The 13,589-nt window shown below is 57.9% G+C and overlaps 1 protein-coding gene and 1 non-coding gene across 2 annotated transcripts; both read left to right on the forward strand.

The window, feature by feature from the left end:
• Window positions 1-8,306: 8,306 nt before the first annotated feature.
• On the forward strand, window positions 8,307-8,379 carry TRNAR-CCU (transfer RNA arginine (anticodon CCU)). The gene has a single exon. It is a non-coding gene; the product is annotated as a tRNA-Arg (tRNA).
• A 412-nt stretch (window positions 8,380-8,791) lies between these two features.
• On the forward strand, window positions 8,792-10,804 carry FMC1 (formation of mitochondrial complex V assembly factor 1 homolog). Its single transcript, XM_062214275.1, has 2 exons — window positions 8,792-8,961; window positions 10,449-10,804. Exons 1-2 carry the CDS (start codon window positions 8,824-8,826, stop codon window positions 10,650-10,652), a joined length of 342 nt encoding a protein of 113 aa, XP_062070259.1. The 5' UTR covers window positions 8,792-8,823; the 3' UTR covers window positions 10,653-10,804.
• The last annotated feature ends 2,785 nt before the right edge of the window (window positions 10,805-13,589 follow it).

A 13,589-nucleotide genomic window follows, 5' to 3' on the forward strand; every position in this document is an offset into this window, starting at 1 on the left:
CAGGTACGCTTCCAGCTGTCAGTAACGTCAGACCCAAACAACCTAGATCTGATGTAAACATCGGCGTGGTCACATAAGTGTGCGATAGTCCTGTGTTTACTGTGCCTTCCTAAGTCAGAGCGCCGCGTGTGGCCCACAGCGCACTGGGTGTCTGACCACGAGGAGGCGGCGTTGGCGCGGTAACTTCTCTCTCTAAAACGGGACTCTTTCTGTCAGCTCCACCAGAGACCCCACAGGCTGAGAACAAAGCAGTAGGTGGCCAGATCTTCCACATTCTAAAGGGAGGAGGAGCTAGACCATCTTTGCACCATGCTAACAGATGGCGAAACCCTAGCTGCAGCTATGTGTGGGGAAGTGGCAGTTGCCTGCGGCCGCCAGGCTGTGTCTGAGCGTGAGAGGACCTCGTAGAAGCAGCTGTGTGCGTGCTGGCCCTTCCTTCCCTGGGCAGGCCACAGCGGGGACGCTGCCTCCTCACCCCGTTCCAAGCGAGGGGCACGCACGGCCCATCTCCTGGAGTTTGGGGGACAAGGGCCTGGATCTGCCTCAAGACACAGTTCCGGGACAGACATGCCGGCTGCCTGCTTCCACTCCCGCAGTCCTGGGGACCTGCCGTGGTCCTGTGAAGAAGGAACCCGGTGAGAAGGACCGCTCAGAGGGACGGACGACTCTGGACAGGGAGCCCCCGGAAACTCGGGGGCTGGGGCGGGAGGCCAGGCCTCCCTCCGGGGAGAGGCGGCCAGTGATGCGGGAGCCCTGCAGGAGACAGGGTGCAGGTGTGCAGCGCCCTGGGACCCCTCCGGGGAGAGGCGGCCAGTGATGCGGGAGCCCTCCCAGAAGACGGGGACACAGTGTGCAGGCCCCGGAGCCCCTCCAGGGAGAGGAGGGAGTGCAAGGACTGGGCGTGGAGCTGACATGGCCCCTTCGGCCAGACACCCAGGCTAGGGGAGGGGCGACATGACGCCAGCCAGACTGCTCACACCTTGAAAAAGAGGCTCTTAAATAATGACCGTTAACCTGTGTGTTACCCAAAAGTAGCCGGAAAAGCGACTCATTTGATCAAGGCCTGAGCCTGTCACTGCCACCGATCGATCGGTGCTCTCTGGGACCCCTCTGCTTGTGCAATGAAAGCTTGCACAGGGAAGCACGGGTGGGGCTGGGCCTGTCCCGGCCCTCAGCCCGCTCTGCAGCCAGAGCCGGCGTGCAAAGTGCAGATGAACTCTGGAACTGTAGTGTTATGCAAGCTGGACGTGTTTAAAACCAAAGATTGCCCTGCCGTTTCCTGGAAAAGCCGCGCGAGCCAGCACTGCCTTGGTGCGGGGGAGGCCGAGGGCCCCCAGGAGTGGCCAGGCCATTGGCATGGGGAGAAGGGATCTGCGCCCTCCCTGAACCGGCGGCTCGGCTTGCTGGTCTGCAGCCTGCGGCTCGTCGGCTACGGATGCCGTTGGGGAGGTTTGATGAAGAGTAGCCCTTGCCAGGGCAGGCACTGCTGGACCGTGGGGATAGCCGTGGACATCACAGAGGCGGCCCTGTCTGGGCTCCCGTTAGGAGCCGGCCTTGCCTGGGCAGGCAGCGGGGACCGGAAGGAAAGGGAGCGCCCTTGCCCTCAGCGTGGCCTCCTTCGGCCAGGGTAGGCCCGGGAGAAGGCGCCAGGAGCCAGTGTGGAGGTCCCACGCGGTCCCCCGCAGTCGAGGACAGCAGTGGCTGGGCCTCTGAGCCGCACCCGGGGGGTGGCAGGCGTCCTGTGCCCCAGCCCTGCTGAGCGGGAGTGCTGACTGCCCTGCCCGTGCTGCACAGCCTCTTCGCCGTCAGTGAGACGTGAACTGGCCACGCAAAGGAGGCTCATGCTATGAAGACAGCAGCTTGCAAACGGACGCTGAGAAACGTTTGTCACTACGTGATTCTGTTGCCTGAACAAATGTGTCAAAGGTTTTTCAAAATAACGGAACCTATTGCATTACATCGTTTTAAATAAAATCAGCTACTCTTGACCGAGAGGAAATTAAGACTTTTTTACTGTTAATAAATATAATAAAATATTTTCAAAAGTTATTTCCTTTAAAAAAAAATCCTTGGTTTGTATTTTGAGCATGTTTTATAATGTATGTACTAAATTGGTCAAGTGGTACATGTATATAATTTAAAAATAAATAAAAGATGTACAGGGCACAAGGTTTTTGCAAGTATGGACACACACAGGGCACAAGGTTTGTGTGGCTCCGGGTGCGCATTCGGGTTTGGAAGCCACTGCTTTGGGGTGCAGTGCATGTAAGTACACACATGCACTGATGTGCATCCTCTTTCCTGGGGTCTGATAGTTTGGTGATGGCAGGGAGCAAAGGCTAGCCCCAGCCAGGTCCGGTCCCGGGGGCACCGGGCACAGAACACTGTTGTCACGGAATTCCTCCTTTGCCTACAACACAGCTGCAAGGACAGGGCAAGTGGCCTCAGAGTGGCTGGGAATGGCCATAGAGCCTGGTCTCTATCGTTAACAACTCGGCCACTGCCCTACCCCAGAATCTGCACGCACACAAGCTGATGCCCACCTCGCTGGCCGTCTGCTCAGCAGGCACCGTCAGTGAGGACCTCCCTGAACACACCGAGGCGGGCCCAGTTCCCGACCCTGGCTCCATGGCTCTTGTTCTCCATAGCGCCTGTCACCATTGGACACGCTGTAATTATTAGCTGCCTTTCCTAGCACCTACGAGAGCGCCTGGCTCACAGCAGGTGCTGGTGAAGACCCAGGCCATGCGGTGAGACACGCCTGCCCCGAGAACGTGACTCCTGGGCGATGCTTTCAACTTATCCTGGCACAGTGATGCTGAAGAGCCCGCTTCAGCCAGCGTCCAGCGGCAGCGAAGGTATCTAGATGGTGCCTGCCCGGTGCCGCCCTGTCAGCATTGCAAGCTGTGGCGACTGTGCCTGGTGATGTCACCAGGCCAGATCTGTGGCAGGATTTTCCAAGCTTGGTCTGTAGCCTTACTAGAAAATTCTGAGGGTGCCCAGCATCCTTTTAATAACATCTCCTTTCTGATACATTTTAAAAGTTTCTAACGGGCTTTGGAGTAAGATTGTGTGGGGTTAGAACCCAGCTCCACAGCTGCCCACCTGGTAATGGTGGCTAAGTCACGGAACTGTCTGGAGCTCCTCCCACGCGGGTAAGTAGGTGAAACCGGAGGACCGCCTCACGGGACTGCAGTGCGCGTCCAGGGAGACGAGGACTCGGGGCACGGTTTACACTTCCTGGCCCTGGGTGACAGAGGTTAACGGAAGTGCTGTTTAACAGTGTTGTTTGAGCTGGTGACCGACATGTACAGGTGAGGGCATCTCATAAAAGCTCTGGATTTGCAACTTTTGAGGTCGGGTGGCCTGGACTCACTGGGCGCACATTCCTGCTTTTGCAACGATGGCTTGGGCAGGAAAAGCCCCGTCCCATGGAAGAGGTAAGGACGTTCACTCCTGTTACCTGCTTGGCCTTCACTGTGCAGGGCAACTTGACATAATGGCTTCCTAGGCTGCCAACCTAAAAAGTGTGGCCAGGTCCTCGCCACGAACTCCCTCAGACTGCATGGTGTTCTGCTGCTGACACTTAGCGCTGTTTTATCACCGCTAGCGCTTCCTTTAGGGGCAGCTCTGCTCCGCACCACAGGCTGGGGCCGCAGTGGCGGGCTCACAGGACCTCGCTTGTGCTGCCTGTCTCAGGGCTCCCCCGTCACTCGGGAGTCCCACAAGGCGGCGGCTAGACAAGAACCAGGAAGCGAGAGCCATCAGGGTGGAGGCCTGGGGCCGGCCGGCCTGCACTGCCCCTGTGCTTGCACTCCTGCCCGAGGTTGTCACCAAACAGCTTGGATTCCAGATGCAAACAGCAGCAGACACACTGTCTGCATTGTCGGCGCCGGTTTGAGTCCCAGCTGCTCCACTTCCCGTCTGGCTCTCTGCTAACACTCCTGGGAAAGCAGTGGAGGATGGCCCAAGTGCTTAGGCCTCTGCCACCCACAGGGAAGACCCAGATAAAGCTCTTGGTTCCTGACTTCGGCCTGGCCCAGCTGAAGTCAAAGTGGCCACTGGCGAGTGAACCAGCAGATGGAAGCGCTGTCTAACTCTGCCTTTCAAATAAATAAATATGTCTGTGTATTTGGATGTGAAATTTTAAAAGTCCATAGTTTCACGGCCGGCGCCATGGCTTAACAGGCTAATCCTCCACCTTGCGGCGCCGGCACACTGGGTTCTAGTCCTGGTTGGGGCGCCGGATTCTATCCCGGTTGCCCCTCTTCCAGGCCAGCTCTCTGCTGTGGCCCGGGAGTGCAGTGGAGGATGGCCCAAGTCCTTGGGCCCTGCACCCCATGGGAGACCAGGAGAAGCACCTAGCTCCTGATCAGCACGGTGTGCTGGCTGTGGCGGCCATTGGAGGGTGAACCAACGGCAAAAAGGAAGACCTTTCTGTCTCTCTCTATCCACTCTGCCTGTCAAAATAAATAAATAAATAAATAAGTCCATAGTTTCTCATGTTTCCATGAGCTGTATAAAGACCTCTCCTATGCATGCATTTCAAAGCTCTGCACCAAGATGAACCCATCTTTTAAAATTTATTTGTATTTATTGGAAGAGCAGAGAGACAGGGATAAGGATAGAGACAGATAGTATGAGAAAGATCTTTCATCTGCTGGTCACTCCCCAAATGCCCATGACAGCCAGACCAGAGCCAGGGGCATGGAGCCCAGGCAGGTCCCCCACGTGGATGCCAGAGCCCCCAGCACCTGAGCTGCCCCCTGCTGCCCCCTGGGGTGCATGATAGCAGGAAGTCCTATGGGCATAGTCGGGACTGCGCCAGGCACACCCAAGCTGTGATTCCGCCATGGAACCACACACCTGCCCCGAGCCAAGGGTTTCACGATTGTTTATTTACTCTGCCTTAGTGAAAGAACAGCTCGGGTGTGAGCTAAGAGTCTCTCGGCAGGTCAGTAAAGGAAGTTCCAGAATGGTTTCTTATCAACTCTTACCACGTTATGTTTTTTTTTTAAAGATTTATTTATTTACTTATTTGAAAGTGAGGGAGAGACAGAGGGAGATCTTCCATCTACTGGTTCACTCACCAGATGGTCCCAATGGCCAGGGCGGAGCCAGGAGCCAGGAGCCAGGGGCTTCACCTGGGTCTCGCAGGTGAGTGGCAGAGGCCCAAGCACTTGGGCCGTCTTCACTGCCTTTCTCAGGCCATGAGCAGGGAGCTGGAGCAGAAGTGGAGCAGCCCGGACTCGAACCAGCACTCCCATGAGCTACAGGGGTGTCTTTACCCACCAAACACTATGCCACAGCACTGGCCCCACATTATTATTTTTTTAAGATTTTTTAAAAGTATTATTTAAAGGCAGAGCAAGAGAGGGAGGATCTTCCACCTGCAGGTTCACTCCCCAGATGGCCACAATGGCTGGGGCTGGCCAGGCCGAAGCCAGGAGCCTGAACTCCATCTGAGACTTTCATTGCTTTCCCAGGCACATAGAGGGAATGGACCGGAAGTGGAGCAGCGGGGATTTGCACCAGCGCCGCGGGCAGTGGCTTAGCCCACTATGCCACAGTGCTGGCTCCACTTAAGAAGAAATCCAGATCCTTCTGTTAAGAGGCTGATACTGAACATGAGTGTGAGTGGGAAAGACTGGGTCATCCTCTGTAAGCCCCTTCTGGAAGCGTCAGGGTTGCCACCGGGTAAGGAGGAGTACACTAGGGTGGCGTGGCTACAGGCAGCGGCCTGAGCGGACCGGGGTAGGAGGCCTGTGTCTCAGCAGTTCCATCGGCTCCCACAGAAGATGGTGGAGCTGACGTGGGTGGAACAGCAACCATCACCGGACAAGCCCTGAGTCAGCAGAGCAGCTGGGATCAGCACCACGGACTGGAGAGGAAAACAGGGTGCTGGCTATGGTGCACCCGCATCCCTGGAGGGCAGCGGTTTGAGGCCGGGCCGCTCCTCTTCCGATCCAGCTCTGCTATGGCCTGGGAAAGCAGTGGAAGATGGCCCAAGTCCTTGGGCCCCTGCACCCACCCGGAAGAAGCTCCTGGCTCCTGACCGGCCCAGCTCTGGCCATTGAGGCCATTTGTGGAGTCAATCAGCGGGTGAAACCTCTTTCTAGGTTCGGGACCGGGGTCCCCGCGACGCTCCGGGAGCCCCCCTGCCCCAACTTGCCTGCACCCAGGACGACAGAGCGGCGCACGTCGGAGGTGCCCTCCTGGGCGAGGTCGGCTGATACACAGATGACCGCCTACCGCAAGTCCAGGGCGCTGAGGGCCCACTCGACGCTGAAAAACGCGCCAGAGCGATGTCTCGCTGTTTTTACTGCGGTAAGCCCGTGTGATAAAGTGCAGCGCGAACCGACTTCCCCGATGTGAGCGCACCGCGCCGTGGTCAAACCCAGGCCAGGGGCCGCCGCACACCACGGCCGCTCCGCAGGGCGGCGTCCCGGCCTGTCAGCCGGTGTCCCCTGTCACCTGGAGTCCCCGCCCTGTCACCCGGCGTCCTGCCCTGTCACCCACAGTCCCCGCCACAGACCGGCGGCCGCTCCGCAGGCACACACGGCGGCGTCCCGGCCTGTCACCCAGTGTCCCCTGTCACCCGTAGCCCCCGCCCTGTCACCCGGCCCTGTCACCCGTAGCCCCCGCCCTGTCACCCGGCCCTGTCACCCGGCGTCCCCGTCACCCAGAGCCCCGCCCTATCACTCGGCGTCCCCGGCCCTGTCACCCGGTGTCCTCTGTCACCCAGAGTCCCGCTCTGTCACCCGGCGTCCCCTGTCACCCGGAGCCCCCGCCTTGTCACCCGGTGTCCCTTGTCACCCAGAGTCCCGCTCTGTCACCCGGTGTCCCCTGTCACCCGGAGCCCCCGCCTTGTCACCCGGTGTCCCCGCCACAGACGGACGGCCGCTCTGCAGGCACACACGGCGTCCCGGCCCTGTCACCCGGTGTCCCTTGTCACCCAGAGTCCCGCCCAGTCTCCCGGAGCCCCGGCCCTGTCACCCGGCGTCCCCGCCCTGTCACTCGGTGTCCCCGCCCTGTCACCCGCAGTCCCCCGCCCTGTCACTCGGTGTCCCCAGCCCTGTCACCCGGCGTCCCCTGTCACCCGGAGCCCCGCCCTGTCACCCGGCGTCCCCGCCGTGTCACTCGATGTCCCCCACCCTGTCACCAGGTGTCCCCGCCCTGTCACCCGGCGTCCCTGCCGCATACGACGGCCGCTCTGCAGGCACACACGGCGTCCCGGCCCTGTCACCCGGTGTCCCTTGTCACCCAGAGTCCCGCCCTGTCTCCCGGAGCCCCGGCCCTGTCACCCGGCGTCCCCACCCTGTCACTCGGTGTCCCCGCCCTGTCACCCGCAGTCCCCCGCCCTGTCACTCGGTGTCCCCAGCCCTGTCACCCGGCGTCCCCTGTCACCCGGAGCCCCGCCCTGTCACCCGGCGTCCCCGCCGTGTCACTCGGTGTCCCCCACCCTGTCACCAGGTGTCCCCGCCCTGTCACCCGCAGTCCCCCGCCCTGTCACTCGGTGTCCCCAGCCCTGTCACCCGGTGTCCCTTGTCACCCAGAGTCCCGCCCTGTCACCCGGAGCCCCGGCCCTGTCACCCGGCGTCCCCACCCTGTCACTCGGTGTCCCCGCCCTGTCACCCGCAGTCCCCCGCCCTGTCACTCGGTGTCCCCAGCTCTGTCACCCGGCGTCCCCTGTCACCCGGAGCCCCGCCCTGTCACCCGGCGTCCCCGCCGCATAGGACGGCCGCTCCGCAGGCACACACTGCGGCGTCCCGGCCCGCTGGCCGCCGGGGACACTAAGAACAGGGAGTCCTGCGAGCTCACGTCAGCCCCGCCGGCCTCTCACCGCCCCCGCCCCGCACGTCCACCGCGACCCGCGCGCCACGGCCGGCGGACACCGCCTCAGCGCTCCCCCCGGAAGCGCACGCGGACCACGGCGGTCGCCAAGCTCGGCTCCCCAAGGCGCCAAACCGGAAGGGAAGGGGCCCGGCCGCTTCCGACAGGAACTCCACGGCGCCGAAGCTCAGCGGGCGAGCGCGGAGGACCCGGCCGCTCCGCCCCCAGCGCTGTGGCGCGCAGGCGTCTGCGGTCGTCCCCGCGCGGCGCGTCCGTCCCTCGTCCGGCGCGGCCTCGAGGGTAAAAGCCTCGAAAGCCATACGCGGCCTTCTGTGCTCGAAACTACAACTCCCAGCATGCCGCGCGCCTCCATGGGTGGGCGTGGCTTCCCAGGACGGGGCGGGAGTGACTTACGGATGACGTACCACGGAGAAACAGGTTGAATATGATGTTTCAGCGCGTCGCTCACAGAAGCCCCAGTGGCCTAATGGATAAGGCATTGGCCTCCTAAGCCAGGGATTGTGGGTTCGAGTCCCATCTGGGGTGGCTGCAGTTTTGCCTTTGAAATACGTTTCTCCCTTCGCCGATCTCATCTCTAAGAGACGGGGTGCGTGCTGTTTCCAGCCGCTGGGCCCCGCTTGCGGGGGTCAGTCCGTCTCCGAGAGCTCGTGTCAGGACGTTGAATTTTGAAAGCCCCTCTCGGCGGGCTCCTCCGTGCGCCGCCCTCCTGAGGCGGCGGGGGCCCCTCACGGCCTTAGAGCGCTGCGGGCAACAAGCGCCTTCTTTTCCCCGCTCGGCCCGCGCGGCGTGTCTGCGGCAGTTACACTCGGCTCTCGCTTGCTTTCCTCTTCACTCGCCAGGACACCGCTCGGTGTTCGATTCATAGGGCTGTACAAAACGGGGAGGGGGGACACTCCAACGCCGGCCGTCGATGGGGGGAGCCGGAAGTGTGGGTCGGACCGTACCATTCAGCGGCCGGAGGGCGGGAAGATGGCGGCCTTGGGGTCCCCGGCGCGCACTCTGCGAGGCCTTCTGCGGGAGCTGCGCTACCTGAACGCGGCCGCCGGGCGGCCGTATCGCGACAGTGCGGCCTATCGGTACCTTGTGAAGGCGTTCCGCGCGCACCGGGTACGGGAGCCCCGTGGGCAGGGCCGGCGGCGGCCCTCGGGGGAGGCCGGCCGCGCTGACGGGGCCTGCGCGGTCCGCTCGCCCGCGGTCGGGCCGCCGGGCTCCGGCCGCGTACACGGAGGGCGCGCAGGGGCGCACGGGGGCGGCTCGCCGCAGCCCGGGAGCAGGCGCGGCCCGAGGCGTGGGTCGGGCGCCGGAGGCCGGGTGCGCGGCGCTCGCTCCCTGCGGGCCCGCGACGCCGCCTTCTCCCCGGCCCAGGCCGCGGCTCTGCCCCTGCGCGCCCTCACGGCCTCCCCCAGCCGCAGGCGGTCCCCGAGCGCGCCCTTGGGGCTGGGACCCCTTGTGGACGCTCGGCGTGGACCCCAGTTTTAACTAAAAGGTGACGACAACTCGGGTCCTGTCTCAGCGCTCCGTGATTACCCGTTTCCTGTTAGAGGTAGAGGCACGGCCGGAGGTCACTCCCCAAGTGCCGCGGCGGCCAGAGCTGGGCCGTCCGAAGCCAGGAGCCTCTCCCGGGCCTCCCACGCGGGTGCAGGGCCGCGCCCCACTGCTTTCCGGGCACAGAGCGGCCAGGACTTGAACAGGCGCCACAGCGCGGCCCCAGAGTAGCGGGGTCGCACGTGGTATCTGCAGATCTCCGCTGTCGGCACCTAACCCTGGACGTCGAGATGGAGAGAGGCGGTTATGCAGGCAGTGGTGCCCAGGCGCTAGTCCACACTGGACATGGCTGCTTCGGGCATTCAAGGCTGTGCTCACACCCGTATCTCCATCTCAGGGCACGAACTAAGAACCGGGGTCCAGCCTCAACTTGAAGTTAAATATGAAGAAACAAGACTTGAATCATTGGCGGCGTTAGATGCGATGTTAAAGTCAGCTAGACTCCAGATGGTTTTAGACAAATTATAGGAGCAAATGTAAATATAGGCATAAACTCTGAAACCGCTGTTACTTCTGAGGACGTAAGTGTCCTCCAGAGTTGCTATTTTTCATTGAAATTGACATTAACCGAAGTCACAGAAACATGAGGCGGCTCCACGTTCTGTTCCTTAGGTGCCCGTAGTGGTCAGTGATCTGTTTCCGGGCTCTGCTGGTAACCAATCGCTGGGCTTCTCTCATTTGTAAGCCAAAGGGTCGAAACTGGGTAGCTTTGAAGGTGTTCAGGGACATCCCTCTGAGAGCCCCTCTGATGCATAGGCTGGCTTTCCTAACTGCCCTGTAGATGTATTAGGCGTGCACGTGGGAGGGTGCTCCATAAAATCCAGGAAATGTTGGAATTATGAAAAGACTGCATTGACCTCAACATTTTTTTGCGCCAAATAAACCCTTGAATTCCATTTCCCGCCAACTTTTTGCAGTCCCCTCCTAAACGTGTTTGAATTTCCTTTGTGCAATTCATGTTCCCTCTAGAGAGGCTTATTTATCCGAGCTCTCTGGGCCTGAACGGGCAGCCGAGGTGTTAACAGAGCATCGACCTCGCTCTCCTCTAGGTCACCAGTGAGAAGTTGTGCAGAGCCCAACATGAACTGCATTTCCAAGCTGCCACCTACCTCTGCCTGCTGCGCAGCGTCCGGGAACATGTGGCTCTTCATCAGGAATTTCATGGCAAGGGTGAGCGCTCCGTGGAGGAGTTGGCTGGCTTGGTGGGTCTCAAGTTGCCCCATCAGCCTGGAGGGAAGGGCTGGGAGCCGTGAACTTGGAGAGACTCCTTGGATGCTGCCTTCATGTGCGCATTGAATCATTTCTATCCACGTGTATGTATCACTAAACATTCTTTTAAAGTGTAGAGTTTTCTCTGTAATTTTGTTCACTTGGTAGTTCTTGGAATAAACTGGAAAAGATTTCATCTGTACTCTGATCTACTTTAAAACACGTTTCTAAATTTTATTTTAAAAGCAATACAAGCCAGTTTTTTAGGAATTAAAATGGAATAAGCACAAAAATCAAAGCCCTCTTTTCTCTTCCCGGGTCTTTCTTCCCCATTCCCACAATAGGTGGTAACTACTCTAACAGTTAGACGTGCACCTTTTCAGATACGTCCCATGTACAAGTAAGCATACAACTGTACATATGTGCCTTACTGAAAACACACAGATGTGTTAAGAGTCCTGGCAGGAAACAGACGGCACACTCAGGTGGGTTATGCAGAGTTCAGGGTGTACGGAAACATTTAGCTGAATCACAGTGAAGACGGTGGTGCTCTTGGGAACCAGCAGTTACCTCGGTAGGCCCGAAAGGTGCTGGCCCTCAGGCCGCGGGGTAAAGCCGACAGGCGGCTTCGGCTCACAGTGGGGGAGCCCAGAGACAGTGCAGTGGGTGCACACTGCCCTCTTGCCTCTGACTGCTGTGAACCGGCCCTTGCTCTTGACCTCCCACTGTGCACTTGGTGAGCCAAGTCAGAGACTTGGTTCCATGGTCTTCCTCTTCCCTGCCTCCACGTGCAGTCTGCCATCGCGCTAGCAGCCTTCTCCACTGTCTTCGCTGCTCCTGTCTGCGTTCAGACACTGTGGTCTCTGGCTAACCTGTTTAAAATAGCCTCCTGAGTAGTCTTGGCTCCTAATGAGCTTCGTTATCAAGTAAGCATTACTTCTCTTTCTGTAAACTCCACTCTTCCTTGTCTGTGCCCTTTTACGGTGTATGTCAGATTCTCCTGATTGAAATGGAGTCCTTTTTTTTTAAGATTTATTTACTGATTTTATTTATTTGAAAGGCAGAGTAATGTCAAAGCCAGGAACCAGAAGCCTCCCACGTGGGTGCAGGGGCCCAAGCACTTAGGCCATCTTCTACTGCTTTCCCAGGCCATAGCAGAGAGCTGGATCGGAAGTGGAGGAGCCAGGACTAGAACTGGTGCCCATATGGGAAGCTGGTGCTGCAGTCAGTGGCTGTGCCCACAACACCACAGTGCCAGCTCGGCATCTCCTAGAGGTTAACGTTAACGCAGCATTGTGTGAGGCGTGTGCACCTGAGTGGCTGCTGCGTCCTGTGTCGGAGTTCTGGGACCGCGTCCAGCCTCCGCTCGAGGTCCAGCTCCTTGCAGATGCACCGTGGAGGCAGCAGTCGATGACTCACATCTGAGTCCCTGGCACTGATAAGGAGAGCCAGATGGAGTTCCTGGTTCCTGGCTTCAGCCTGGCCCAGTCCTAGCTTTTATGGGCATTTGGGGAGTGGACCAGCAGATGGAAGAGTTTTGTTTGTCACTCTGATTTTAAAATAAAAATGAATAAATAAGCATTAAAAATTAAATAGTATTAAGAGGTCAAACAAGCATTTGTTGAATTGAATGGACTGAGAAACGGATACACTGAACATTTTGTTCTCTGTTTTATATAATGGGCATAGTTTTGTTATTAATATCATTTAAAGATACTTTACTTTGCTAAGAGTGAAGAAAGCAAAAGGATAGGCTAAAGTGATGTTTTGATTTCCTTTACTGTAATTCAGTATTTTATATAGAATAAATAACATTTTTAAAGGAATATTTGAGGCAGAATTGCCTATTGGTGAGAAATACTTATGGGTTTGAAATCATAGACTTGAGTTGTGGTTTTTTTTGTTTTTTTTTTAAGATTTATTTATCTACTTGAAAGGTAGAGTTAACAGAGAGCAAGGGAGAGATCTTCCATCTGCTGGTTCACTCCACAGAGGACTGGGCTGGGCCAAAGCCAGGAGCTTCATTCAGGTCTCACTCTTGGGTGCAGGGGCCCAAGCACTTGGGCCATCTTCCACTGCTTTCCCAGGCCATTCACAGGGAGCTGGATCAGAAATGGAGCAGCCAGGCCTTACACCAGCACCCATACGGGATGCTAGCATTGCAGCTGGTGCCTTAACCTACTGTACCAAAACACCCACCCCTAGATGTAGGTTTTTTTTTTTTTTAAAGGTTTTTATTTATTTATTTGAGAGGTAGAGTTACACACAGTGAGAGAGAGAGAGAAAAAGAGAGAGACAGAAAGGTCTTCCGTCAGCTCGTTCACTCCCCAAATGGCTGCCATGGCCAGCACAACCGGGACTAGAACCGGCACCCATATGGGGTGCCAGCACTGCAGACGAGGATTAACCTAATGTGCCGTGGTGCTGGCCCCTTGTTCCTTCTTTTAGAGAATGGGAATGGAAGGTTGATGAATGAGAGTAATGTTTTTATAAGATCTGTAGTACATAATGAATACCTATCAAAATCTTTACCTGTTTCCATGTTTTTACTTTATTCTCATTGCTCTTATCACACTTTGCTAACTCTCCTGCCACTGCCAGCAGTCTTTTTTTCTTTTAAAGATTTATTTATTTATTTGAAAGGCAGAATTGGAGGACTTCCATCCACTGGTTCACTCCCCAAATGGCCACAACAGCCGGAGCTGTGCCAGGCAGAATCCAGGAGGCTGGAGCTTTCTCCGGGTCTCCTATCTGGGTGCAGGGGCCCAAGCATCTGGGCCGTCTTCCACTGCTTCCCCAGGCCACAGCAGAGAGCTGGATTGGAAGTGGAGCAGCTGGGACTCGAACCGGCGCCCACATGGAATGCCAGTGTTGCAGGTGGTGGCTTTACCTGGTACACCACCATGCCAGCTCCAGTAAACTTGGTATACTGGGAAAGCCCCAGGGAATCCGGGCACTATATTGCTTCACTCCTGTAGTTC

The sequence above is a fragment of the Lepus europaeus genome, chromosome 1 (genome assembly GCF_033115175.1).
Source record: "Lepus europaeus isolate LE1 chromosome 1, mLepTim1.pri, whole genome shotgun sequence".
NCBI classification, from domain to species: Eukaryota; Metazoa; Chordata; class Mammalia; order Lagomorpha; family Leporidae; genus Lepus; species Lepus europaeus.

Bases quoted from the DNA above. Each gene is read 5' to 3' on its own strand.
- FMC1 (XM_062214275.1), top strand. From the start codon at position 8,824: ATGGCGGCCTTGGGGTCCCCGGCGCGCACTCTGCGAGGCCTTCTGCGG. The intron at 8,962-10,448 runs GTACGGGAGCCC...GCTCTCCTCTAG, and splicing joins AGGCGTTCCGCGCGCACCGG to GTCACCAGTGAGAAGTTGTG.